This window comes from Dipodomys merriami, unplaced genomic scaffold, assembly GCF_024711535.1.
Source record: "Dipodomys merriami isolate MVZ:Mamm:240054 unplaced genomic scaffold, mDipMer1.0.p SCAF_19, whole genome shotgun sequence".
Taxonomy (NCBI): domain Eukaryota; kingdom Metazoa; phylum Chordata; class Mammalia; order Rodentia; family Heteromyidae; genus Dipodomys; species Dipodomys merriami.
Window position 1 is genome coordinate 24,752,363 of NW_027203270.1, and position 27,303 is coordinate 24,779,665.

Here is a 27,303-nt window from a genome sequence, read left to right on the forward strand (position 1 = left end):
TGTCAGAAAACCAATTAATTTCATTTAACTGGTAAGAACCTATGTTAAATTTTATTAAAAGTAATAATGTGGCAAAACAATGCAATCCAGATACTCTTAGATCACACATCTGATCACCCTCAAAGAGAAAACTTTTTACTTTGCATTTACTACTGTTCAGGCAAACCAGAATGAATCTGGATGACATTGATGCATGATGTGAGGTTTTTGGTTGTATTGGTGGTGGTGGTTGCTTTTTCTTTGAGTTTGTGTTCTTAGAGGAGTAAAAGGGAGGCGCGGAAAGGGAGGGTGAACAAGTACAATCATGCTATTCAGTATACACTATGTGGAAAGTGAACTGTGTAACTTGTAGACAGGGAAGGGAGGGTAAAACAAGTGAAGGACAGGGTGACATTGTCCAAAAAAGGAAATTACTCAGGCTACACAAGTTACAATTTACTTGACTTATAAAATGGTAACCCCTCTATACAACACCTTAATAATAAAATTCTATTAAAAAAAAAAAAGATGCATTATGTCATGCACTAATCTGAAGCCAGCCCAGGCAGGAAAGTCACTCAAAAAATTGGAGTGGCACAATAGCTCTAAGTGGTAGAGCTCTAGCTTTAAGCGAAAAGAGGCTCAGGGACAGCACCCAGGCCCTGAGTTTAAACGGGAAGAGGGGGTGGGGAAGAAAGCGGGGGGGGGGGGGAAGGGAGAGACAATGAGCACCACAACAATAGTGACTTAAATAAAGTTTATTTTTTAAAAAGTGGTTATTCCTGAAATACCATGGTTGTAGGAATATATGAAGAGGTAGTATATCTCCTTTTCCTTAACCATGCTTTTTTTTTTTAACCTTCTGCACAAAGGTAAAGGTTTTTGTTAATTTCATAGTTAACTAATATAAAACAGAGGTCAGCAAACTTACTCCAAAGGGCCAGATAAATATTTTAGGTATTACAAGCTGTATCCATTCTTTTACCTTTTTTAGTGTGCATCACAAAAAGTGGGCCAATTTGGCTTATGGGTGGTAGCTTGCTGATCCACTTCCTGTCTTATCAGAGAAATTACTCTCTTCAGAACAATTATTACTCTCTTCAGCTAACTGCTGCCTAGAGTAGAAAAGGGCCTTATTTACAACTGAATGTAACTTATGACAAGTAGAAATGAAGATTCCTGTTCAGATTTGACTCTTCAGGCAATTTCTCTATTCACTCACTCATTCAAAAATTTGTTAAGCTTTAACATCTTTGTATCTTAAGTATCTTTGTGTTGCCAAGAATTCCATGCTGGTGGTTCACACCTGAAATCCTAGCTACAGGAGGCTAATATCTAAGGATCAAGATTCAAAGCCAACCAAGGCAGACAAAATTGAGATTTATTTCTCCAATTAACCAGAAAAAAGTTGGAAGTGGAGCTATGGCTCAATTGATAAAGTGACAGCCTTGAATGAAAAAACTAAAGGAAAGCACAGAGCCAGGTCCCGAGTTCAAGCCCCAGTACCAGTGCACATGTGCATACGCGCATGCACGCAAGCGCACACACACGCACACAATTTCCAGTGTTTCTTATAAGGACAATTCCTCCAGTTTTTCTAAGCCAGGAATTATAGTTTTAAAGACTTAGTTTTAAGGTAAATCAAAATTAAAACTCTCAAAGGAGCTTAAAAATATTTTGTCATTATTTTAAAAAAAAGAAAAAATAATCTAGGCCTGTAATCCTACTTAGGAGACTTGGGATTGGAGGATCACAGTTCAAAGCCAGCCTGGGCAGAAAAGTCCATGAGGCTAGAACTGGGGTTATGGCTCAAGTGGTAGAGCACTAGCCTTGAGAAAAAGCAGTTCAGGGATAATGCCCAGGACCAGGATAATGCTCAAGGCCCAAGATCTGAAAAAAAAAAAAAAAAAAGACTAATAATGGTATCTTTGCACTCAATACTAACACATAGCTTGCTTAAAGTCACAGACTTGAGCAAAAAATATGTAATTCTACTTAAAGACATATTTTTTTCTCCCATAGATGTTTTTTTTTGGTGTATGTGTGTGTGTATGTGTGTGTGTGTTTTGTGGTGCTAGGGATCAAACCCGGGACCTCATGCATGCTAAACCATTCTACCACCGAACTACTCGGATGTACCCACAGCCCAAGCTAATATTTTTTAATTCTCAGATTTAGAACGCCCACAAATAATTTCTTCCTATTTTTTCTAGTTTGCTGCCATACCACATAGAATCTGGATCCCAATAAGGCTTTTCATTAGTTTTCTATTTCAGCTATAAAATACTACTAGATTCAGAGGTAAATATTGCTTCTGACACAATTTGTACGCCCACTTTTCAGAAGAGTGGATTATGTTTCCTTCAAGATGAAAAATATGTAACTGTTACCTCTCTGAATCATGGTATTTATCCAAGGTGAGGGAAGACCTTAAAAAAAAAACCAAAACCCAAAAGCACAGGATTGCAGTAATAGATTCCAGATCTTTGGTTCAGACAGTAACTATAATAATCTGATTGCCGACGTCACCAAAAAGTTGGCACATTTTATAATTAAATGTGATTGTGATTTTCCTTTTGACCATGTTATAACAAAAGGAGAAATGCCTTGGGAAATCATTTTGCAAAGGTTTCTCATTGCTCTTAGATAGACATATTCCCAACCAGTCCTCCCTTTGATCAAGTTCATGGAGGAAACAATAGATTAGGCCAAGGTTATCGTTTTCGCTCCCCTCTCTGTGTCCTTTTCTTTTCTTTTTCTTTGCGCTCCTGCTTGGCTAGTTTGTCCCTCTCCCTCTGTAGTTTGTCCTGTTCCTTCTTCCTTTGAGACTCATCTCGAAGTGAATCTCGTTCCAATTTCCGAGCATTGAGAACATCTTCCACATTGGTATTTCGGAACAGGGCTACTGGTGAGTTAAGGGATTAAAGTTCCACAGGTCACAGTTACTATTTTCTTAACTCAGATTCTGACTGTCCTCTCTACATGATAAGTGTTGAATGCTTTTTCTCATTTAAAAAAAAAATCTGAGGAAGTGGTGCTGTGGCTCAAGCGGTAGAGCACTTGCCTTGAGCTAAAGAGCGCAGGTACAGTTCCCAAGTCCACAGTTCAAGCCCCACAACCACAAGAAATAAAAAAAATTCTGGCCGGGCGCTGGTGGCTCACGCCTGTAATCCTAGCTACTCAGGAGGCTGAGATCTGAGGATTGCGGTTCAAAGCCAGCCCGGGCAAGAAAGACCGCGAGACTATCTCCAATAAACCACCAGAAAACCGAAAGTGGCGCTGTAGCTCAAGTGGTAGAGCGCTCGCCTTGAGCTGAAGAGCTGAAGGATAGCGCCCAGGCCCAGAGTTCAAGCCCCACGACCGACAAAAAAAAAAAAAAAAAATTCTGGGTATGGTGGTTCATACCTATAATCTCAACTACTCAGGAGCCAGATATATCAGGAGGATTGAGGTTCTGAGACTGTTTAGGTAAAACAAGACCCCATCTCAAGAAGCTGGACAGGTGGTGAAGGTGGTACATACCTGTGAGGCTAGCTATTTGGGAAATTGTAGGTAGGAAGGTTGAGGTCTGAAACCAGCCCCAGGCAAAAATAATACCCTAGCTTGAAAGCAAAAAAAAAAAGCTGGGGAAGTAGTTTAAGTGGTAGAGTGCCTGCCTAGCAAGTGTAAAACACTAAGTTCAAACTGCAGTACTGTCAAAAATTATTATTAGCTGCCGGGCGCTGGTGGCTCACGCCTGTAATCCTAGCTACTCAGGAGGCTGAGATCTGAGGATCGCGGTTCAAAGCCAGCCCGGGCAGGAGAGACCGTGAGACTCCTATCTCAAATAAACCACCAGAAAACCGGAAGTGGCGCTGTAGCTCAAGTGGTAGAGCGCTCGCCTTGAGCTGAAGAGCTGAAGGACAGCGCCCAGGCCCAGAGTTCACGCCCCACGACCGACAAAAAAAAAAAAAAAAAAAAAAAAAAAAAAAAAAAAAATTATTATTAGCTATTCCAAAGGCAGAGATCAGAGGGAATGAAAGTTCAAGGCTAGCCCATGGAAAAAGTGAAGCATAAGTATGAGGACTGTGGTCTAAGCCACACCCAGGGGAAAAAAAAATCTTGACTCCATCCTAAAATATAAAAAAAGGCAAAAAAGGGCTGGAGGCATGGTTCAAGTGTTAAAGCCACTGCCTAGGCCCTGAGGCCCTGAGTTCAAACCTCAGTACTACCAGAAAATAATAAAACTTGTGTTCACCTTTGTCTAATGGGAAATTCTTTTTTTTTTTTTTTGGGTCTGGTCGTGGGGCCTGAACTCTGGGCCTGGGTGCTGTCCCTCAGCTCTTCAGCTCAAGGCTAGCGCTCTACCACTTGAGCCACAGCGCCACTTCCAGCATTTTTCTTTTTGCTTATGTGGTGCTGAGGAATCGAACCCAGGGCCTCATGCATGCAAGGCAAGCGCTCTACCACTGAGCCACCTTCCCAGCCCTCTAATGGGAAATTCTAAAGGTAGAATGTTTAAAATATACCTCTCTAGGACAGTGCCCAGGCCCAGAGTTCAAACCCCATGACCGACCAAAAAAAAAATTCTGGTGACAATAACAAAGTTCCTATAATGGAATGAAAATGAAACATTTAGCTGGGAAGGTGGCTCAGTGGTAACATATACCTCTCATTTGGAGTTAACCTGACTCCCCCCCTCCCGCCCCCTGGTCCTAAGGTTTGAACTCAGCCTGGGCACTGGGCACCATCCCTAAGCTTTTGTGCTCAAGGTTGGCACTCTTACCACAGCCCTACTTCCAGACCCAGTGGCTCACTCTTACAATCTTAGCTACTTAGGAGGCTGAAATCTGAGGATCTCAGTTCAAAAGACAGCCCAGGCAGGAAAGTCCATGAGACTCTTATCTTCAATTAACTACTAAAAAGCCAGAAGTGGAGTTGTGGCTCAAGTGGTAGAGAGCTAGCCTTGAACAAAAAAGCTTAGGAACACACTGGGCACCGGTGGCTCACACCTGTAATCCTCCTATTCAGGAGGCTGAGATATGAGGATCACAGTTCAAAACCAGCCGGGGCAGAAAAATCCATGAGATCCTTATCTCCAATAAACCACTAGAAAACCAGAAGTGATGCTGTGGCTCAAGCAGAGCGCTCGCCTTGAGCTGAAGAGTTGAGGGACAGCACCTAAGCCCAGAGTTCAAGCCCTACAATAAAAACAAAAACAAAAACCTTAGGGACACCACCCAAGCCCAGTTCAAGCCCTAGAACTGCTACAAAACAAAAACAAACAAAAAACTTGTCTAGTAGATTTTGTTAGCTGGTATATTTTTTTTCAGTATTGGGGTTTGAAATCAGGGCCCGACATCTGCTAAGCAGAAACCTTATCACTTGAGTCATGCCTCCATTTTTTTTTTTGCTTTAGTTATTTTCAAATAGGATCTCACATTGTTACTTGGGCTGGCCTCCCATATAGTTGGGATGATGTATATGCCATCATAGGCAGTTTATTGAGAGGCAGGTATCACGAACTTTTTGCCCAGGCAACCTCAGTCCTTCTGATCTCATCCCAAATAGCTAGGATTACAGATGTTAGCCACTATCTCACCCCATGGTTTGTTTTGTTTTGAAGTTAAATGAGGGCCAAGTGCCAGTGGCTCATGCCTGTAATCCTAGCTACTCAGGAGGCTGAGATCAGAGGATCACAGTTCAAAGCCAGCCCAGGCAGGAAACTCTGTGACTCTCTTATCTCCAATAACACTACTTAAAAAAAAAAAAACAGGGGCTGGGAAGGTGGCTCAGTGGTAGAGCGCTTGCCTTGCATACATGAGGCCCTGGGTTCGATTCCTCAGCCCCACATAAGCAAAAAGTAAAAAGCCGGAAGTGGTGCTGTGGCTCAGGTGGTAGAGCGCTAGCCTTGTGCTGAAAAAGCTGAGGGACAATGTCCAGGCCCAGAGTTCAGTCCCCACGACCGGACCAAAAAAAAAAAAAAAACAGAAGAGAGCCACAGCTCCACTTCCAGCTTTCATGGAGATAACAGTCTCCTAGTACTTTCCTACCCTGGTGGGCTTTGAGCCAAAATTCTCAGATCTCCGCCTATAGAATAGCTAGGATTATAGGTTTCAGCCATCAGCATTCCACCTCTCTATTCTAACCATGATCTTTTTTCTACTTTTAGGCCATAAATATTCAATGAGTCTTAGGTCAGGGGTGGAACTCAGTGGAAAAGCACCCACATCAAAAACGAATGAGTCGAAGGGCCCTAGTGACTCATGCCTGTAATCCTAGCTACTCAGGAGGCTGAGATATAAGGATCACGGTTCAAAGCCAGCCCAGGCAGGAAAAGTCCTGAGACTCTTATCTCTAATAAACTACTAGAAAACTGGAAGTGGCACTGTGGCTCCAGTGATGCTGTGGCTCCAGCAGTAGAGTGCTCACCTTGAGCTGAGGGAGAGCACCCAAGCCCAGAGTTCAAGACCCACAACTGACAAAAAAAAAAAAAAAGTCTCACTCCTAACCTTTGAGGTGGATTTTTTAATTTAACTTTCCTAGAAAGCTTGTCAAAGTGATTCTTTAGAAGGACCTTCCTCAATACCTATTTCATTATGTTCATACTTTTAGTTTGAAGTGTTCAATCTTTATGTTTGTGTTCTCTTTCTAAAAATTTGGAAAAAAATTGACAAGAAAGACAAAACATTGTTTTACTTATTTTCCCAGGGCCAGGCAACCCAGAGCTGTATACAGGGAGTAGAGATTCTTATTTTCCCTTAAAAGTCCATCTTCCAAGCTAATCTTTTCAAAGTACTTAATTTGTTTGAAAACAAACAAATTAAGGGGCTGTGCTGTGCATGGAACTCTCAATGTTGGCTTGGAGAACCTATCAATGACAGCAAAGTAAAAATGAATTCCCAAGACTTGGCAAAAAATGGGGATAGACACAGGAAAGGATACATTTGTCAGAACCGAGGTTTGTCGTGGTGGCACCTGAATCCTCCTTCTCATCTGCTTCAGTGAGTGATGTTAAGGAAAATTAGATGGAAAACAAAGCTTTGTATATCCCAACCTGGCTCTAAAATATAACCAATAAACATGAGTAAGCCAGTCATGGTGGCAATGTGTCTGTAATTCCTATACTCAAGAGGCAGAGGCAAAAAGATTTCATGCACAAAACCAGCCTGGGCTGGTTTTGGGGGGGAGGGAGGAGGGGCTAAAGACTCTATAAGGGGAGAAGGGAGAAGACATGGAACCGAACACTGATGGCTCATGCCTGTAATCCTAGCTACTCGGGAGGCTAAAATCTGAGAATTGAAGTTCAAAGCTAACCCTGGCAGGAAAGACCATAAGACTGTTGTTTCCAATTAACCCCAAAATTCCAGAAATAGAGCTGTGGCTCAAGTGGTAGAGCAGTAGCCCTGAGTGAAATAAGCTAAGAGACAGGCCCTGAGTTCAAGCCCCAGTATGGGCACAAGAAAGAAAAAGCTGAAAGTAGATGTAATGCTCAAGCCAAGAAGAGTCTGAGACCCTGAATTCCAGTGATGGCCCAAAAAAAATATGGGTAGGAAAAGCAGGCTGAATAAAGGAAGAGTCATCTTCAGAAATCAGGCTGAAACCTGAAAGATTAAGGATACGTGCGCGCACACACATATACACACACACACAAAGTTCTTTTCCAAATTACAGGAGAAGAAAACTTAACCTTTTCTAGCCTAAGAACTAATATGTTTGTCATTTGAACTGTAGCACTGACAACTCTGACCAAAAACATGAGGAAAACTAGAAGAAAAAATAGCCTCAAAGCACTCAGAGAATTCTTTCCTAGTGATGAGACAGACAACATTTCTGGGATGATGTCCAGTATATAATGTGTCACATACTTCATTCAAGAAGGCTCAGTAAGCTGCGCATTTCCTAAATAACTTCAAGTTCGCCAAGAATTAAATCTCCCCTACTAACAACTCTTTTGTACACTTCCCATTCAAATTCCAGATTAATTGTTGGGAATTCACCTTACTTTTAACCATGTAGTCATATAAAATTAAATTACCCTATTAAGTTGCCCTCCTAATTTTTAGGGTAACTTTTACCCACAAACATCAAGGTTCTAGTCCTGGGGTAGGCACTAATTTTCTGAATGTCTCTACCTACCCAGTAGGTAGTACTGGGGCTTGAACTCAGGTCCTCCTGTTCATACTCAACTTTTTGGTTCACAGCTAGCCATAACTTCACTTCTGGCTTTTTGATGGTTAAATAGAGATAAGTGTCTCACAGACTTTCCTTCCTGGGCTGGAGTTGAACCATGACTCTCTTATCGTAGCCTCCTAGTAGCTACATTAGAGGCATGAGCCACAGGCCTTACACTTAAATTTTCAGGAATGTATTGATTATGTCTTGAAAAATCTAAGTGTAATACCAATTATTCCAATGTCATTCCTCAACATCACTGCCATTTTAGAGGAGAAAATTAAGGTAGAGAGGACTGCCAACTTCCCAAAAGTCACTATAAATCACTACCAAACATTTCTAGTTTAGCTGGGCACTGGTGGCTCATACCTGTAATTCTAGCTATTCAGGTGGCTGAGATCTGAGGACTGCAGTTCAAAGCCAGCCCAGGCAGGAAAGTCAGTAAGACTCTTATCTACAATTAACCACCAGAAAACTAGAAGTAGAACAGTGGTTCAAAGTGGTAGAGTTCTAGCTTTGAGCAAAAGAGCTCAGAGACATAAGCATCTAGGCTCTGAGTTCAAGCCCCATAACCACCACCAACAAAATCTTTGGTTTGACTTTCAGAGAATGAGGCTCTAGAAAGGATATTCTTCTTCATCTGTCACATCAGCATACTGGGCCAGCAGGGCAGCTTTTCTCTGCTTCTCCTCTTCTGACACCATCCTGGGTTTCACCACAATCTGTGCCTGCTTCTCAATTAGGGAGGCGATGGCCTGTACTTCATCTGGGAGGTGGTAGAAGGGGGACAAAAAGCTAATAGGAGTGCCTTACCATGGAACGACTATTCTACCCAGACATATGCTGACTCCTTAGAAATCTGGAACTCCAACGACACAGCTCACAGGCCAGTGAGAAAGCCAAGAATAGCCATACAGGCCAGGGTTTAGGTCTTATATCTCCCTTCAGAGTAGCTCTGATTATAATTGCATTGTATGTCAAAGTTCTACTTTTTTTCTTTTTTCTTTTTTTTTTTTGGTGCTGGTACTGTGTCTTGAACTCAAAGCCTAGGTACTGTCTCTGAGCTTTTTTGCTAATGGCTAAGCACTCTACCACTTGAGCCACAGCTCTACTTCCAGCTTTTATTTTTGGTGGTTAACTAGAGATAAGAAATGAACAGAGCCGGGCACTGGTGGCTCACACCTGTAATCCTAGCTACTCAGAAGGCTGAGATCTGAGGATTGAGGTTCAAAGCCAGCCTGGGCAGGAAAGTCTGTGAGACTCTTATCTCCAATTAACCACCAGAAAACTGGAAGTGGCGCTGTGGTTCTAGTGGTAGAACATTAGCCTTGAGCCCAGGCTAGATGCAAACTGCAATCCCTAGATCTCAGCTACCTGTGTAAGTAGGAGGAAAAAAATTCTAGGTACCAGGGGCTCATGCCTGTAATTCCAGCAACTCAGGAGGCCGAGATCTGAAAATTTTTGTGGTTAGAAACCAGCCCAGGCAGGAATGTCCATGAGAGTCTTATCTCCAATTAGTCACCAGAAAACTGGAAGCGGTACTGTGGCTCAAAGTGTTGGACTAAGCTTTTTTTTTTTTTTTGGTTATCGTGGGGCCTGAACTCTGAGCCTGGGCACTGTCCCTCAGCTCTTCAGCTCAAGGTTAGCACCCTACCATTTGAGCCACAGCGCCACTTCCAGCTTTTTCTGCTTATGTGGTGCTGAGGAATTGAACCCAGGGCCTCATGCATGCAAGGCATGCACTCTACCACTGAGCCACGGTCCCAGCCCTATTGCAATAGCTTTTCTTGTTTGTTTTTTTTTTTGTTGTTGTTGTTGTTGTTTGGGGTTTTTTGGGGTCCAGTTGTGGGGCCTGAACTCTGGGCCTGGGTGCTATCCCTCAGCTCAAGGCTAGCGCTCTACCACTTGCGCCACAACACCATTTCCGGCTTTTTTCTTTTTGCTTATGTGGTAGTGAGGAATCGAACCCAGAGCCTCATGCATGCAAGGCAAGCGCTCTACCACTGAGCCACCTTCCCAGTCCTTCTTGTATTTTAAAGGGTGAATTTAGTCAAATGAAGCAAAATCCCAATCACAATTTGTTTTAACATCTGAAAATATGAAAAAGATTACAGCCAGGCCCTAGTGGCTCACATCTATAGACCCCGCTACTCAGGAGGCTGAGATCTAAGGACTGCAGTTCAAAGCCAGCCTAGGCAGTAAAGTCCATGAGGCTCTTCAATTAACCACCAGAAAACCAGAAATGGCACTATGGCTCAAGTGGTAGAGCACTAGCCTTGGGCTGAAGAGCTCAGGGACAGCGCCCAGGCCCAGAGTTCAAGCCCCACAACCAATTTAAAAAGAAAAAAAGAAAAAAAGATTAAAAGTGAGAACAACAGAGGCGAGCCAATACCTACACTGTATATAATTATATTACTAGGAGCAGAGAATGACTGTGTTCAGGCTAAAATGGAGAAATGCAAAAGAAGAAAGAAAATTATGTTTACTAAAAAGATAAAGCCAGGAGCTGGTGATTCATGACTTTAATCCTAACTACTCAGGAGGCTGAGATCTGAGGATTATGGTTAGAAGCCAGCCCAGGCAGGAGAATCCATGAGATTATCTCCAATAAACTATTCAGAAAAAGCCAGAAGTGGCACTGTGGCTCAAGTGGTAAAGTGCTAGTCTTGAGCACAAAGATGCACAGGGACAGTGCTCATGCCCTGAGTTTAAGCCCCAGGACCAAAAAAAGATAATGCAAACTGTTTTGGCTATGTACCAGTATAAATTACCTTAGAAAGAATGAATCTTTTGCTTTTGGAAGTTAGATACATAAATACCAACTCTACCTTCTTTCTTCACTTTGGTGACAACGTTCTGTGTTTCCGACCATCTTTCCACAATCTCTTTGCAAATGTCCAGGAGAGAATCTTCTTCCTAGTTGGAAATGTTAGACCAATTAATTTCCTGAAAGACTCTTGAAACAGAACCCTAACCTAATAAAAGCCTATGAAGAGGCACAGCTCCACCTGCTGGAGATGAGAAGAAAACTTGGAAGGGTTTGGGAGTCAGCAGAGTGTTTCTCTCTATACCTGCTTGGTAAAGAGCAGCCAATCCAATCTCCCAAAATCTAGCTGAAAAGATTCCCACCAACTTAGGAAAGTCCTCTTCACTCATTGTATATGTGTATGTGTGAGTGCTGGTCCTAGGCTTGAAGTCAAGGCCTTGACGCCATTGTTGAATTTTTTTTTCTCAAGGCTAGCACTCTACCACTTGAGCCACAGCTCAACTTCCAGCTTTTTGGTAGGTAATTGGAGGTAAGAGTCTCAAGCACTTTCCTACGAGAGCTGGCTTCAAAATGCAATCCTTAGACTTCAGCCTTCTAAGTAGTTAGGATTACAAGTATGAGCCACTGACACCTGGCTTTCATTCATTAAAAAATATTTTCTTAATTTTATTTTTGATTGACAAATTATTATACATATTACACATTTTGGAGTACAATGTGAATGTGATTTTTCTTTTTTTTGGGTCGATCATGGGGCTTGAACTCTGGGCTTGGGCGCTATCTCTCAGCTCTTCAACTCAAGGCGAACACTCTACCACTTGAGCCACAGCGCCACTTCCGGTTTTCTAGTCGTTTATTGGAGATTCGAGTCTCATGGACTTTCCTTCAAGAGCTAGCTTTGAACCGTGATCTTCAGGTATCAGCTTCCTGAGTAACTAGGATTATAGGCGTGAGCCACCAGCGCCCAGCTTGTGAATGTGATATTTTATGTGTGTGTGTGCCAATTCTTGGGCTTGAACTCAGAGCCTGGGCCCTGCCCTGAGCTGTTTTGCTCAACTAGAACTCTACCACTGAGCCACAACTGCACTGCCAGCTCTTTGGTGGGCTAACTGGGAGATGAGTCTCCCAGTGGCTCACACCTGTGATCTGAGGATCATGGTTAGAAACCAAACCGGGAAGAAAAGTCATCGTGAGACTCTGATCTCCAAATAACCACTCAACAACTGGAAGTAGCACTGTGATTCAAGTGGTAGATCATTAACCTTGACCACAAAGAGGCTGAAAGACAGCTCCCAGGCCCTGAGTTCAATCCCCACAACCAACAAAACAAAAACTAAAATCCAGTCTGTGGTGGCTTCAAACCATGATCATCAGATGTCAGCCTCCTGAGTAGCTAGGATTACAGGTGTGACCCACCAGTGCCTAGCACAATGTAATACTTTTACATGTTTACAATGAGGAATGTTTAATCTAGCTAATCTACTCCTTTAGGAATTTTGAAAATATGCAATGCATTACTGCTTATTATAGTCTCCATTCTGTCCACAGATTGCTAAAACTTGTATCTTTGAAACTATGTGTCCTTTGATTAGCAATTTCTTTTTTTCTTTCTTCCCTTTCTACCTCTCTTATTTTGTGTATGTGTGGGGGTCTATGCTGGTACTGGGGCTTAAACTCAGGGACTGGGTGCTGTCTCATCTTTTTCATTCAAGCTGGCACTCTACCACTTGAGTCACAGCTCTATTTCTGGGTTTTGAGTAAGATATTAGTCTCATGGACTTTCTTGCCTGTGCTGGCTTCAAACTGTGATCCTCAGATATTCACCTACTGAGTTGCTAGGATTACAAGCATGAGCCAATGGCGCCCAGCTTTCTCCTTCAGCTCTTCAGCTCAGGGCTAGTGTTCTACCGCTTGAGCCACAACGCCACTTCCGGCCTTTTCTGCTTATGTGGTGCTGAGGAATCGAACCCAGGGCCTCATGCATGCAAGACAAGCACTCTTCCACTGAGCCACCTTCCCAGCCTCTCCTTATTCTTTCCATACAAAATTTGTTGGCTGTGCCAAAACTGTCCCTGTAAAATCTTCCTTGGCTGATAGACTATTTTCCAGGATTTACCAGCTTTCACACTGCAATATATCTATGAGCTAGATGACATATTTATCAGAGGAGATAAAAGAGTAGAGGAGAACCTATGCAACCATCCCGTGTCCATTTTACATCAACATACATATTCTACATTCCAATCAATCCCTCCTCAACATGGTAGAAGAAAAATGATGTTGGAGCCACGCCAATGATTCACAGTTGTAATCCTAGCTACTCAGGAGGCTGAGATCTGAGGATTTAGAAGCCAACACAGGTAGGAAAGTCCAGAAACTCTTACAAATTCAATTAATCACCAGAAACCAGAAGTGGCCCTGTTAGCTCAAAGTGGTAGAGTGCTAGCCTCGAGCAAAAAAGTTCAGGGACAGTGCCCAGGTCCTGAGTTCAAACCCCATAACCAACAACTAAACAAAAAAAGAAAGTTTTCATATAGGAGCTGTTGAAATAGTATTCTAAAGCAGTGTTTCATGGATAAAACCCCTGACTCACTATGATTCTCACAAGACTGCCCCAGAGTCAAGCTTCTATATTGAGGGGTTCAGAAAATAAAATATGGTATATTTATGGACAGTTGGGGGAAACTCCTATAAGAATTTTTGTTTTCTTGGGCTGGGAAGGTGGCTCAGTGGTAGAGCCCTTGCCTTGCATGCTTGAGGCCCTGGGTTCGATTCCTCAGCACCACATAAGCAAAAAGAAAAAAGCCAGAAGTGGCGCTGTGGCTCAAGTGGTAGAGCGCTAGCCTTGAGCTGAAGAGCTGAGGGACAGCGCCCAGACCCAAAGTTCAGGCCCACAACTGGACCCAAAAAAAAAAAAAAAGAATTTTGTTTTCTGCAGGTTATGAAACAAGAGACAAATACATAGAGCCAAATGTGTTTCTGGATAATATTGCCTTCTCTAACAAGAGACTGGCAAACACATTTCCTTTCATCCACAAACACATAGCCCTACATAGTAACACCATAGAAAGGAATAGTTAGTTATAAACAGGTAACAAGAAGTTCTGCGTTGGGGCTGGGAAGGTGGCTCAGTGGTAGAGTGCTTGCCTTGCATGCGCAAGACCCTGGGTTCGATTCCTCAGCACCTCATAAGCAGAAAAAGCCAGAAGTGGTGCTGTGGCTCAAGTGGTAGAGAGCTAGCCTTGAGCTGAAGAGCTGAGGGACAGCATCCAGGCCCAGAGTTCAGGCCCCATGACCAACAAAACAAAACAAAAAAAAGGACTGTTCTGGAATACTATTTCAACAACTTTTTAAAAAGCTTTATGGAATGCCGGGCGCTGGTGGCTCATACCTGTAATCCTAGCTACTCAGGAGGCTGAGATCTGAGGATCACGGTTCAAAGCCAGCCTGGGCAGGAAAGTCTGTGAGACTCTTATCTCCAATACCATTAGAAAAGTGGAAGTGGAGCTGTGACTCAAGTGGTAGAATGCTCGCCTTGAGCTGAAGAGCTGAGGGACAGCGCCAAGGCTCAGAGTTCAACCCCCACGACTGACCAAAAAAAAAACAAACAAAAAAAAAACTTTTTTTTTTTTTTTTTTTTTTTTGTCGGTCGTGGGGCTTGAACTCTGGGCCTGGGCGTTGTCCCTCAGCTCTTCAGCTCAAGGCGAGCGCTCTACCACTTGAGCTACAGCGCCACTTCCGGTTTTCTGGTGGTTTTATTGGAGATAGGAGTCTCACGGTCTCTCCTGCCCGGGCTGGCTTTGAACCGCGATCCTCAGATCTCAGCCTCCTGAGTAGCTAGGATTACAGGCGTGAGCCACCAGCGCCCGGCTACAAACAAAAAAACTTTATGGAAACATTAGAAACCCACATTCCTTGTCTCTTACTTGAAATTTCTTCCTATATAATTTCCGATAGTAGGGTCCAAGAGACAAACTAATTCCACTGTTTTGTATTTCCTCTGAACTTCAACAATTTCTCACAAGCTGTATCAAACTTTCCCATTTATAGGCTAATCCTGCCTGAGCAGGAGGTTCTTGCCAAAGGCAATTGAGACAGCTGCACTAGTGTTATGTTACAGAATGTACCTAAATCAATGAATTGCATTTCCACCAAGTGTATTTTACTAGCATCTGCCCCTACATACACAAAATGCTTTTGATTTTGAAAATGTCCATTCTACCTTCTACCGCTCTACGAAGTATGTATATACATATCTGCTCATCTTGCCTTTTCTCTTTAATAGCTGCTGAAAATTTGATTTTAATGATAATGAACCCATTCTCCAAACCCACTCTTTGTGACAGATGCTAAAAGATAGTCTTTGATAGCCTGGCAACTTTCACATCACCAATGTAGTTTCCAAGATCTCTATATCACAAACACAGAAACAACTCGTTTTTATAGTATCTAGTAAGGATGCAAGTAAATTTTTTTTTTTTGCCAGTTGTGGGGCTTGAACTCGGCCTGGACGCTGACCCTCAGCTCTTCAGCTCAAGACGAGTGCTCTACCGCTTGAGCTACAGCGCCACTTCCAGTTTTCTAGTGGTTTATTGGAGATAGGAGTTTCACGGTCTTTCCTGCCCAGGCTGGCTTTGAACCTCGATCCTCAGATCTCAGCCTCCTGAGTAGCTAGGGTTACAGGCGTGAGCCACCGGCACCTGGCTTATTTTTGAGCTTGCATTTAAAAGGAATTTGTAACTGAAAGCTGGTGGTTCATGCCTGTAATCCTCTCAGGAGGCTGAGACCTGAGAACTGAGGTTTAAAGCCAAACCTAGGCAGGAAGGTCCATGAGATTCATCTCAAATTAACCACCAGAAAATCAGAAGTGGCGCTGTGGCTCAAAATGGTAGAGTGCTAGCTTTGCACAAAAGAGCTCAGGGATAGCACCCAGGCCCCGAGTTCAAGCCCCACAACAGAAAAAATAAAAATAATTAAAATAACTTGTTGGATAGCCATAGGAAGTGCCTATGAAGGGCTGGGAATGTGGCTTAATGGTAGAGTACTTGCCTAGCATGCATGAAGCCCTGGGTTCGATTCCTCAATAGCACATAAACAAAAAAAGCCAGAAGTGGCACTATGGTTCAAGTGGTAGAGTGCTAGCTTTGGGCAAAAGAAACTCAGGGACAGTGCCCAGGCCCTGAGTTCAAGCCCCAGGATTGGCAAGAAAAAAAAATAATGAAGCTGAGTTTAAGTAACTTCTCACCGCCATCCTGGTGCCTTGCTGGGTGGAGGGGGCTTTCCACTCAGTTTTGAAAATCCTACAGGTGAGAGAGGCCATTCACTGAATTGCAGGTATCCAGTTCTTTAGCCTTAGGAGAGCTTTTGCTCCCTTAATGGTTTGATTAGCTTGCCTCTGAGGCTATCTCCCTATATGAAAGGTTGGAGGTATAAGCCCCTATAATGAAAGTTTAAGCTGACCCCTAAGCTACTCCCCTAGTCAGAAAGGTCTGCTGGTAACTGAGCTACTTCCCATATAAGGTCTGCTTTTGCTGGGTTTGGGTGCTCCACAGAGCCCATAGCTCTGTGCTATGGGCTGGGAAGGTGGCTCAGTGGTAGAGTGCTTGCCTTGTATGCATGAGGCCCTGGGTTCCATTCCTCAGCACCACATAAGCAGAAAAAAAGCTGGAAGTGGTGCTGTGGCTCAAGTGGTAGAGTGCTAGCCTTGAGCTGAAGAGCTGAGGCCCACCACCGGACCCAAAAAGAAAAAAAGCTCTGTGCTACCTCTGTACTGGGCTGCTGTCTTTGAGACAAGAATCCACCTGCAGACACAGATGCTGGCTCTCCAATAATAAAGACTCCCAATTTGACCTCTCAAAATGTGGCTTCTGTTTCTCACTGGCAGAGTTACCTTACAGCACCCCAGTAACCAATCTAATCTACAATAACCAATCTAATTAATTGTGTGTGTGTTACAGGTGGGGGAAGTGGACACAATGCATTGGAAAAGTGAGCAGCTTGGCTACTAACTACAAAAATACAATTTGTAATACACATTTCTGAGTTAAAGATTCTGCTTCTAAAAGAATAAAAACCAGATTTGTCTTCCTGTCTCCCATCATCACCCTCTCATACTAATGATTACAAAATTTCTTTTTCCTTTTTTTTTTTTTTTTCAACAGTAGGGTTTGAATTCAGGGCCTCATTCTTGCTAGACAGGTCGTGTTTGCTAGACAGTTCCTCTGCCATCATCAGCCCAATATTAAATTCCCAATTACTGTAAAAAAAAAAAAAATCAAGCACATTTGGTACAGTTCCGCCTACCGTAAAAAGACCTTACCATGTGGGGACGCCTCCACCCCTCATCCCTCTCCTTATTTCCGAAATAGGAACCAAGAAGGAACTTCCATAGGGATTTTCTCATAGGACAGACCGGGTCACTGCCTCTGAACCGGGCGGACATCCCAAGAGCATGTTATTCCTGCGTGCGCACGTAGTGAGCGGATGGGATTAGAATGAGGTGTCAGACGTTTATGGTAAAACTCATTGAGAGTGCACTCAGGTGCAACTCTCCAGCTCACCCACAGGCATCCGCAAAGGCCTGGCTCCCAGGAATAGGGGAAAGCCATTCCTCCCAAGACACCTGCCACCATCAAGCTGCAAGAAACCCGGCTGGGGGCGGCGGCGGGGGGGACGGCGGGGGGGCGGGCGGGGGGAGGTCGGAGGAAGGGTACACTCCTCCCAAGCACGCCCACTAAGGCTCCGGGACTCCAGGCACGGAAAGGGAGGCGCTAAACGCTGCCGGAGGTTCTCAGACGCCGTCGAAGGCTGAAGGAATGTGTGCGGGCTACTCACCAGGAAAGCAGAGAGGATGCCCTGCAGAGCATCCAGTTTCTCTTCCTCCTCTTCTTCTTTCAGGACACCAAGGATGTAGGCGCCGTAAACTGCTTGGTCCACTCCCAGCGCCTCCAAACGTCCGTCCAGCCACGATCTAAAACCCCCGCCCCCTCTATCGCCTTCTCCGAAGGCTGCCGCGGCCGCTTCGCTGGGCGCTGCCATCTTGGGGGCCAGGGTCCTGCCAGCGCCCGGGGCGCCTACCGCAGTGCCTGACGGGCCGTGCTGCGCAGGCCCACTGCGCAGGCCTGGAGAGGGCGGCCACGCCCCCGCGCCGGAGCGCAGAGCTTTTGATCTGAGTTTTGTAGGAGTCGTGGTGGGCTAGGGTAGCAAACGGAAAGTTTTGGTTTCAGGCCCCTTTTCATTTAAAAATTTAAAAAATTGAGAATCCCAAATGAAATTTTTGTGTGCATATTTATCCGTTTCTGTGTAACTAATCACACTCTCAACATTTAATGATTGTGTTCCATCCCTGTAATAAACCTGAGATAACCAACTTATGAAGAGAAAAAGGTTGGTAAATTTGATAGGGGTACACTATATGCACATGTGGAATTATCACAATGAGAGGGGGGTAGGGAGAGAAAGGAAGGGGGAAGAGAGAAAGAGAGAGACAGCGAGGGGGAGGGAGGGAGAGAGAGGAAGGGATGTGTGAAGTTTTTGCCCCTATATGTTCCCTGAAGCCTCTGGGATGGTCTCTTCCACAATGCAACACACTGGTAAGAAGAGGTGTGGGCATTTGGGAACATGTTTGCTTTGGAGAGGACCGGCTTCAAACTATGAGTATATGATCTCTGCCTCAGAAGCAGCTTTTATTATAAGTGTGAGCCACTATATCAGGCTTTAAGTTTTAAATTAGGCTATGAATTGAAGGATGTCCTAGGATCCTTTCAGTTTGTGGTAATATATCAAAGCCTTTTTCTGTGTCTCCCAATTGGCAAATCCATTAGTGTGTGTTTTCCTTTGTTGAGTAGGCAAGATGAAAAAATCTAGATATAGTTTTATTAGAACATCAGAGCTGGGATGTATAACTTTACTGCAGACTGAGGCCCCATTGGAAGGGATACAAAGTCTGTGTGCTATATATACACTTCTGTCATGGTGTTTATATATTCTGGTGGAGAATGATAGTGCACACCTGTAATTCCAACATTCAGGAGAATTAGGCAGGAGGCTCAGTTTAGTTTGAGGCTATCTCAGACTATATATTGAAACAGTGCATTATCTTAAAAAAATTTGGATTGTAGGAGAGAGATAGGAACCTACTAAAGAGAAGAAGTAATGTTACGAACCAACTGAAGTATTTTAGTCAATAAATGATATTAACATATGGAATTGTAAGTTCTTTATACAACTATACAATAGTGAAGAGGAAGGAAGAAGAAAAGGAGGAGGAGGTGGAGGAGGAAGAGGAGGAGGAAATGATAGAGAAATGATAGAACAAGGGTAGTAGAAATGGTCTAATTTGAGGATGTACTTCGGGGAATGACTAGTAGGGTTTGTTCTTGGGGTAGAAAGAGGGCTTAAGAAAAAGTACCATTGCAAGCTGGGCACTAGTGGTTCATACCTGTAATCCTAGCTACTCAGGAGACTCAGAGTTGAGTCCAGCCCAGATAGGAACATCTATGAGGCTCTTCTCACCAATAAACCACACAAAAAATGCCAAAAGTGGCCCTGTGGCTCAAGTGGTAGAGTGCTAGCTTTGAGTAAGAAGTAAGAGAAACTCAGGGACAGCAACCAGGCCCTGAAATGAGTACTGTTGCCAGTATAGGTAGCTCAAACCTGTCCTAGCTACTAAGATATGAGGCCCAAGTAAAAATAGTCCAAGAGATTCTTATCTCCAATTAAATAGTAAAATTCCAGCCAAGTGCTGGTGGCTTATGCTTGTAATCCTAGCTACTCAGGAGGCTGTGATATGAAGATTGCAGTTCAAAGCCAGTCTCTGAGACTCTTATCTCCAATTAACCATCAGAAAGCTGGAAATGGCACTGTGGCTCAAAGTAAAGAGCTCAGGGACAAGCCCCATGACTGGTAAAATAAATAATAAATATATAAATAGTAAAATTCAGACTGGGGATGGGGCTCAAATGATAGATTACCAGTTGTGAAGCTGAGTGACTGCTCCACACTGTGAGATCACATTTTGGCCCTCAGCAAAAAAAAAAAAAAAAAAAAAGGAAAGAAAAAAAAAAGTACTGAAAGATAACTTTCTAGGTTTGAGTGATTTACTGAGATGGAAAAGACTTGGAAAACAGATGGGTATTTTTTAAATTTTCTTTTCTTTTTAGAGCTGGTGGAATGAATGGTCAGTTTGACTATGTTAAGTTTTAAGTGTCCATTAGATATACAAATTGAAATGTCCATTGACATTGGTTTTAAGTCTGAAGATTGTGTGGAGGTGGGAGAATCAGAAATAGAAATTCTGGGACAGGCTGGAAGCATGGTTCCAGTAGAGTGCCCACCTGGTGAGCACAAAGTCTGAGTTCAAGTCCCAGTACCGCAAAAATAAATAGATTTTGAAGGCTTCAGCTTAGAGCTGAATTGGACATTCCTAGGGGGATAAGGAGGACTAAAAAAATAAAGATTCCAGTAAGTCTAAGGAATAATGGCTTGAATCCAACAAAGGGAAACGGAGGAGCCATTGGCATAAGATGAAACTACTAATCCATCATTGGAAAAAGAGGAGGCAGCGTTTCAAGAAGGGAGTAGTCTGTTCCACATCTAGAAGTTGGACAGGCTGAAGATAGATCGCGGTGCGACCACAGTATTTGGGAACGTGGAAGTCACTGGTCACCTGGACAAGTACAGCTTACGTAGAAAGGTGAGGATGAATGTGTAATTAGAAAAGTTGGAAAATGATGGATGACACGTCTTTGGAGAACTTTGGCTAAGAGGAGAGAAAGGGAGGAGAACCCATGTGAAGATGAAATGCCGTGCAAGCGAAACCTTATTACCTTGTAATTTATTTATTGTTCGAATATCAAAGCGGCTCGCTTTAAAGTCACAAAAAGGAAGACTCGAGTTCTCAGTGGTCGGCCGTGAAGACACCAAGCCCTTCAGCCAATGAGAAGCGGAGAGACGTGGAGACGGCGGGACAGAAGGCCAGAGCGAGCGTAGCAGTGGAAAGAACACTTGGAACTAGTTTGTCCTTCTAGGGACACCGTAGGGCAAATCTCGCGTTTGCTACATTCTTTCAGGGGCGGAGCTGCCAGGAAATTTAAACCGAACCCGCGGTGAGGGACGCTCGCTGGCCTGCTGCCGTGGCTGAGCGGGGACCGGCGAGATTCTAGAATGTCAAAGAACACTTGAAGCCCGGGAACACGGTACGAAGTACTGGAGGAAGGAGTACGGCAGCCGGGAAAGACCTGGGATTTGAAGAGTGAGCCAAGATAGGGTACGGATGCCGGGAAGGGGATAAAGCGTTGCGGGGGTCCCTAGGCCCGGGTTGCATTGTGGTCGGAGGATCCGAGCTGAAGAAGCCGAGGACGATGGCGGAACCGAGGAGGAGTTGCTGGAGTCGAGGGCGCGGGATTAGAGATGATGGCTGAGGAAAGGACGAGGTTCCGCATTGGGAAATTACTTGGAGGTGGGTGGCATAGGAGGGGAGGTGCGTGGACGGAGGGGTTGGCGGTTGAGCTGCTGTTCTGTCCTTTTCCAGGCTGCGTGTACCGCACACTGGAGAGTTCCATGGCCGAGGGTAAGCTCAGAGCTCCAAATCAAGGTGGGTAACCACAGGTCAAAGCTAGGGATGTGAACATTTGAGCCCTGTTGCAGTTTGCTAGTTATTTAATGGGTTTTTTTTGGGGGGGGGCGATTGGGGGAGATGTATTTAGGAATTTAGGGAGATTATTTAGGAATTTATGGTAAAAGACTAATTATTATGAAGGAGATTGACGGACAGATGCAAAGTCAGTATGGAATTACTTATTCAATGCATGTATATTCGTGGGTTTTTTGTCTGTTTGTTTGTTTTTTGTCGGTCCTGGGGCTTGAATCCGATCGGCCTGGGTGTTGTCCCTCAGCTCTTCATCTCCAGGCGAGCGCTACGTATCACTTCCCTCGGTACCCCTGTGTTTTTTTAGCATCATCCATGCTATATTTGTTTGTTCTTTTCATATGTGGTTGCTTACTTATACATTTCTCTCTTTTGCTGGAGAGCTTTCTGCAGAGTATTGTCAATGGGGGAGCTTTTCGGTGAGCTAAAGCTTGAGGGCATGAATTATCTTTATTTCATCTTCATATTAAAATTCAACACAGCAAAAAGAATACAGGTTTTGTTTTTGTTTTTTCATGCAAACAGCAGATGCTGGAAATGTAGATCAGGTATAGCATTTGGGTAGCCATGATCAAGGAAGCTTTGAGTTCATTCCCCAGCACTGGAGGGAAAAGTCACCAACATTGTTACATGTAAAATTTAGAGGGTTTTTGGGTCTGGGAGGGTGGCTCAGTAGTAGAGTGCTTGCCTTGCATGCATGAGGTCCTGGGTTTGATTCGTTAGCACCACATAAGCAGAAAAAGCTGGAAGTAGTGCTGTGGCTCAAGTGCTAGAGCACTAGCCTTGAGCTGAAGAGCTGAGGGACAGCATCCAGGCCCAGAGTTCAGGCCCCATAACCGACAAAAAAATAAAATAAATTAAAGGTTTTTATCTACTTTTCTGCATATATAGTGTAAAGGGCCAAACTCTATCACAGAAACAGGTCTGATCCCTCCTCTCTCAAGCTCTGTTTTCCACTCATTAGATAAAACCATTTCTTTATTTTTAATCCTTGGCTGAAGCAACCATCCAACCACAGCTTAATAATAGCTTTTTTCCTGTTTTTTTCCCCCCTCTGTGGCATTTTGGGTATTTGCTTTGTCTATCCAGTTGCATCGACACTACTTTTTAACGTACCAATGTAATTTTTATTTCTTTCTTTCTTTTTTTTTGGGGGGGGTCCCGTTGTAGGGCCTTAACTCTGGGCCTGGGCGCTGTCCCTCAGCTCTTCAGCTCAAGGCTAGCGCTCTGCCACTTGAGCCACAGCGCCACTTCCGGCTTTTTTTATTTTTGCTTATGTGGTGCTGGGGAATCAAACCCAGGGCCTCAAGCATGCAAGGCAAGCGCTCTACCCTATTTTTTTTTTTTTGAGACAAGGCCTTTCTGTGGTGTTCAGGATGGCCCTGTAATCCCAGATTCAAGTGAACCTCCTGCCTCTGCCTCTCAAATAGCTGAGTCACAGGCGTATGCCTAGTTTGTATGAATTTAAATTCAAAAATTTTGCAGAGGCCTGAGGTTTTGAATTCTCAAGGAAGACTTTGATGTAGAGCCTAGGATGAAAAACAGTCTATTCCTTCTCTCTTTCGTGGCATGGATTGTTGTCTGCTTTACTTTTCTCCTAGGCTCTCACTTCTGGCTTCAGGCCAGCACAAAGACTATATTGCTTGTGCTCATCTGGTCTCTTTGCAAACACTGCTTTAAAAAAAAAAAACAAGGGCTGGGATGTAGCTCAGTGGCAAAGCGCTTGCCTAGCAAGTGCAACGTCCTGGGTTCGATCCCCAGTACCAAAAAAGAAAAGACAAAAAAAAATACAGTTAAAAAAAAACCCAAACAAAAAACCGCAAAGCCAGTCAGTGTTTGCACACTCACCACTGTGGTTTTGTTTTTCATTTTTGGCACTTGTGGAATCTACTTATTTGTTTATCTTGTGGGCCCAGCAGTTAGGTAGGATTTGTGTTTAGCCAGTATTTTGTGTGTGTGTATGTGTGTGTGTGTACCTGTCTTGGGGCTTGAACTCTGACCCATAACTCCACTTCTAGTTTTTTGCAGGTTAATTTGTAGTAAGAATCACACAGACTTTTTTCCCTGGGCTGGTTTCCATCTGAGATCCTCAGATTTCAGCTTCCTGAGTAGCTAGGATTACTGGCCTAAGCCACTGGCACCTGGCCTAGATATTTTGTTTAAGAGGGCTTTTTGATTACCTGATGTCCTTTGCCCACAATGAAAGTGAAAACTCCTTATCTTACCTGTTCTGGAATTCCATAATAATGCTCCTTAGTGAGGGATTTTTTTTTGGCGGGGGGGGGGGGGGAGGGTGGTCACTTGTGGGGCCTGAACTCTGGGCCTTGGCACTGTCCCTCAGCTCTTCATCTCAAGGCTAGCACTCTAGCACTTCTGGATTTTTCTGCTTATGTGGTGTTGAGGAATTGAGCCTAGGGCCTCATGCATGCAAGGCAAGCACTCTACCACTGAGCCACCTTCCCAGCCTGAGAGATTTTTTTTTTTTTTGATAATTTTATTGTTATGGTAGAGTTTTCTGTTAGCTCCTCTGAACCATGCCAAAAGTAGTGTCCTGGTCCATCATCTGCACTGACACTGGGACTGAGAGGAATATGATGATGGCGAGAAGCCCTTCCATGTCTACTGCTGTTTGTGTGGCCAGATGGTCCTGGTGCTCAATTATCAGTTAGAGAAATTTCTTATGAGGCCACAGGACTGATCTTATGTGATTGATGCTGCCAAACATGCCCACAAGTTTTATAACACAGAGGATGAGGAGACTACATACCTTCTGACACCTGAAAGCATTGAATGACAGTACAGTAAAAAGTGTTCAAAGTGTGAACTACCCCTCTTCTACCAGTCCCAACTGAAGAGGGCTTCTGTGACCCTCATTGTGGATGGGGCAGTATAGTAAAGTTTGGTCAGGGTTTTGGGAAAATGAACATATACACTCAGAAACAAGAGCCTCCTAAGAAAGTGATGATAACCAAGAGGACTAAAGACAAAAGTTCAACTCTGTTATCATGTCTTCCATTGATGAAGAGGAAGAAGTGATTGAGGCTAGGGAAGTTGCTGACTCCTAGTCACAAAATACCAAGTAATTGAAAAACAGTGGGAATGCCAAGGTATGAGTAAGAAGTGGCTGCCAGAGCTGGAAGCCAAGAAAGCGAAAATGAAGGGGTCTCTGACTGACGACCAGTTTAAGTGACTAGGATCTTTCTCTGAGCCCAGACTGGAAGCAGGCACTTAAATTATGAAGAAAAATAGCTTTTTGATTACACAGATTGGTTTCTATTTATGCCCCAGGGGAAGATTTTTCTTTGCTTCCCATTCACTCTTATATTTAGTGAGGTCTTCAAGTCCATTTGACCGGCTTTCTAGGAGATGGGTTAGTCTTTGTGTAAGTTTTCTCTGTGTGTGTGTGTGTGTGTGTGTGTGTGTGTGTGTGTGTGTGTGTGTGTGTGTGTGTGTGTGTGTGTGTGTGTGTGTGTGTGTGTGTGTGTGTGTGTGTGTGTGTGTGTGTGTGTGTGTGTGTGTGTGTGTGTGTGTGTGTGATGTAGTTTCAGCTGTGTAGAAACTTGACTAATATGTCAGAGATTTTTCTTCTAGTTTCTAAAGTGGCATAATCCTAACTACTCAGGAGGCTGAGATCAGAGGATCATGGTTCATAGCCAGCCTGACCAGGAAAGTCCATAAAACTCTTATCTCCAATAAATTACTCTGAAAAAGCTGGAACTGACATTGTAGTTCAAGTGGTACTTAAGTACTAGCTTTAGCTCATAGACGGTGTCCAGGTCTGAGTTCAAGCCACAGGACCTACACCAAAAAAACAAAAACTTGAGATCTTTACTATTCTGATTGTTTCTCCTAAAGTATTTGTCCTTTGATTCTAATCCTAACCATTTCAACATCTGGTTAAAGTTATGTATTTTGCTTCATCTATAAGATTGTAAAATGTATGTCAGCAGTAGGCAACCTTTTTTTTCTTTTGGGTCATAGGGTCTGAACTCTGGGCTTGGACGCTGTCCCTCAGCTCTTTAGCTCAAGGCTAGTGCTGTACCACTTGAGCCTCAGCACCACTTCTAGCTTTTTCTGCTTATGTGGTGCTGAGAAATCAAACCCAGGGCTTCATGCCTGCAAGGCAAGCACTCTACCACTGAGCCACCTTCCCAGCTCCTGGCAAGCGTATTTGACTCTTGTCTTGCTGGGGTTTGTGGCATGTCCTTAGAAGTGTTTTGAATCCATCCTGGGTAACACAGTGAGACCTCTTCATCTATAAATACAGAATAAAATAAAGACTGGCTTGTCTTGATTATATTTGGATCCTTATCATTGTGGGTTGTATCTCCTTAGCCTCCTTTATTTTGTAACTGTTTCTAAGTTGTATCTAGTTTGAATTTCTCCTAATGATAGATGATGTTGGACATACTGTGTTTTTTTTTTTAAATTGAAGTAGAAACATTTAACAAATTTTAAATATTATTATCAAGGTGCTATACAGAGGGGTTACCAATGGCCGGGCGCTGGTGGCTCACGCCTGTAATCCTAGCTACTCAGGAGGCTGAGATCTGAGGATCGCGGTTCAAAGCCAGCCCGGGCAAGAAAGACCGTGGGACTCCTATCTCCAATAAATCACCAGAAAACCGGAAGTGGCGCTGTAGCTCAAGTGGTAGAGCGCTCGCCTTGAGCTGAAGAGCTGAGGGACAGCGCCCAGGCCCAGAGTTCAAGACCCACAACCGACAAAAAAAAAAAAAAACAAACAAACAAAAAAAAAAAAACAGAGGGGTTACCATTTCATAACTCAGATAATGAGTACATTTTTATTTTATTTTATTTTATTTTTTTTTTTTTTGTCGGTCGTGGGGCTTGAACTCTGGGCCTGGGCGTTGTCCCTCAGCTCTTCAGCTCAAGGCGAGCGCTCTACCACTTGAGCTACAGCGCCACTTCCGGTTTTCTGGTGGTTTATTGGAGATAGGAGTCTCACGGTCTTTCTTTCTTGCCCGGGCTGGCTTTGAACCGCGATCCTCACATCTCAGCCTCCTGAGTAGCTAGGATTACAGGCGTGAGCCACCAGCGCCCGGCTCATTTTTATTTTATTTAACAATATTATGCTCTTCCTTTGCTTTCTTCTAGTTTCCCCCTCCCACCCATGCCCACAGTTACATAGATTATTTGCCACATAGTATATACTGAATAGCTTGTTTGTATTTGTTTACCCCCTCCTCCCTCCTTTTCTGTGCCAATGGAATACTTAAAAAACAAAATCTAGGGCTGGGAAGGTGGCTCAGTGGTAGAGCACTTGCCTTGCATGCATGAGGCCCTGGGTTCGATTCCTCAGCACCACATAAGCAAAAAGAAAAAAGCCAGAAGTGGAGCTGTGGCTGAAGTGGTAGAGCGCTAACCTTGAGCTGAAGTGCTGAAGGACAGCGCACAGGCCCAGAGTTCAAGCCCCACGACTGGACCCAAAAAAAAAAAAACCCAAAATCTATCCTGGGGCTGGTGGCTCACGCCTGTAATCCTAGCTACTCAGGAGTCTGAGATCTCAGGATCAGGGTTCAAAGCCAGCCCGGGCAGGAAATTCCTTGAGACTCTTATCTCCAATTAACCACAGAAAACCAGAAGTGGCTCAAGTGGCAGAGTGCTCACCTTGAGTTTAAAAGCTCAGGGACAGCTCCCAGGCCCACAGTTCAAGCCCTAGGACTGGGAAAAAAATAAATCTATGAGCTGCCACTTGCCAGAGATTTTTCAGTTTGAAAACTTGTTTGTTTAGGTT

General features: G+C 43.8%; 2 protein-coding genes and 1 pseudogene across 3 annotated transcripts in view; 2 read left to right on the forward strand and 1 right to left on the reverse strand.

Annotated features, from left to right (window-relative positions):
* Positions 1-731: 731 nt before the first annotated feature.
* Ccdc43 (coiled-coil domain containing 43) lies at positions 732-17,949 on the reverse strand. Its single transcript, XM_070027875.1, has 5 exons — positions 17,735-17,949; positions 10,962-11,049; positions 8,764-8,899; positions 6,904-6,962; positions 732-2,881 (listed from the first exon to the last, which is right to left on the reverse strand). The coding sequence occupies exons 1-5, from the start codon at positions 17,936-17,938 to the stop codon at positions 2,694-2,696; spliced, it is 675 nt and encodes a 224-aa protein (XP_069883976.1). The 5' UTR covers positions 17,939-17,949; the 3' UTR covers positions 732-2,693.
* Positions 17,950-20,980: 3,031 nt separating this feature from the next.
* Positions 20,981-27,303, forward strand: part of Dbf4b (DBF4B-CDC7 kinase regulatory subunit) — a 33,759-nt gene continuing 27,436 nt past the window's right edge. The window contains exons 1-2 of one of the 2 annotated variants that reach the window (XM_070026804.1): positions 20,981-21,167; positions 21,432-21,494. In XM_070026804.1, the coding sequence (XP_069882905.1) occupies positions 21,461-21,494 (34 nt within the window). In that variant the 5' untranslated portion in view covers positions 20,981-21,167; positions 21,432-21,460. Of the gene's footprint in view, positions 21,168-21,305; positions 21,360-21,431; positions 21,495-27,303 lie in introns of those variants that run through there. The other variant, XM_070026803.1, reaches the window with a different exon arrangement.
* On the forward strand, positions 24,083-24,738 carry LOC138830429 (STING ER exit protein pseudogene; annotated as a pseudogene).

Excerpts from the sequence above, each read along its gene's own strand:
- Ccdc43 (XM_070027875.1), bottom strand. The coding sequence starts at position 17,938 with ATGGCAGCGCCCAGCGAAGCGGCCGCGGCAGCCTTCGGAGAAGGCGAT. Across the intron at positions 11,050-17,734 it reads GCATCCTCTCTGCTTTCCTG|GAAGAAGATTCTCTCCTGGA; the intron begins GTGAGTAGCCCG and ends ATTTCCAACTAG. Across the intron at positions 8,900-10,961 it reads CACCAAAGTGAAGAAAGAAG|ATGAAGTACAGGCCATCGCC; the intron begins GTAGAGTTGGTA and ends ACCACCTCCCAG.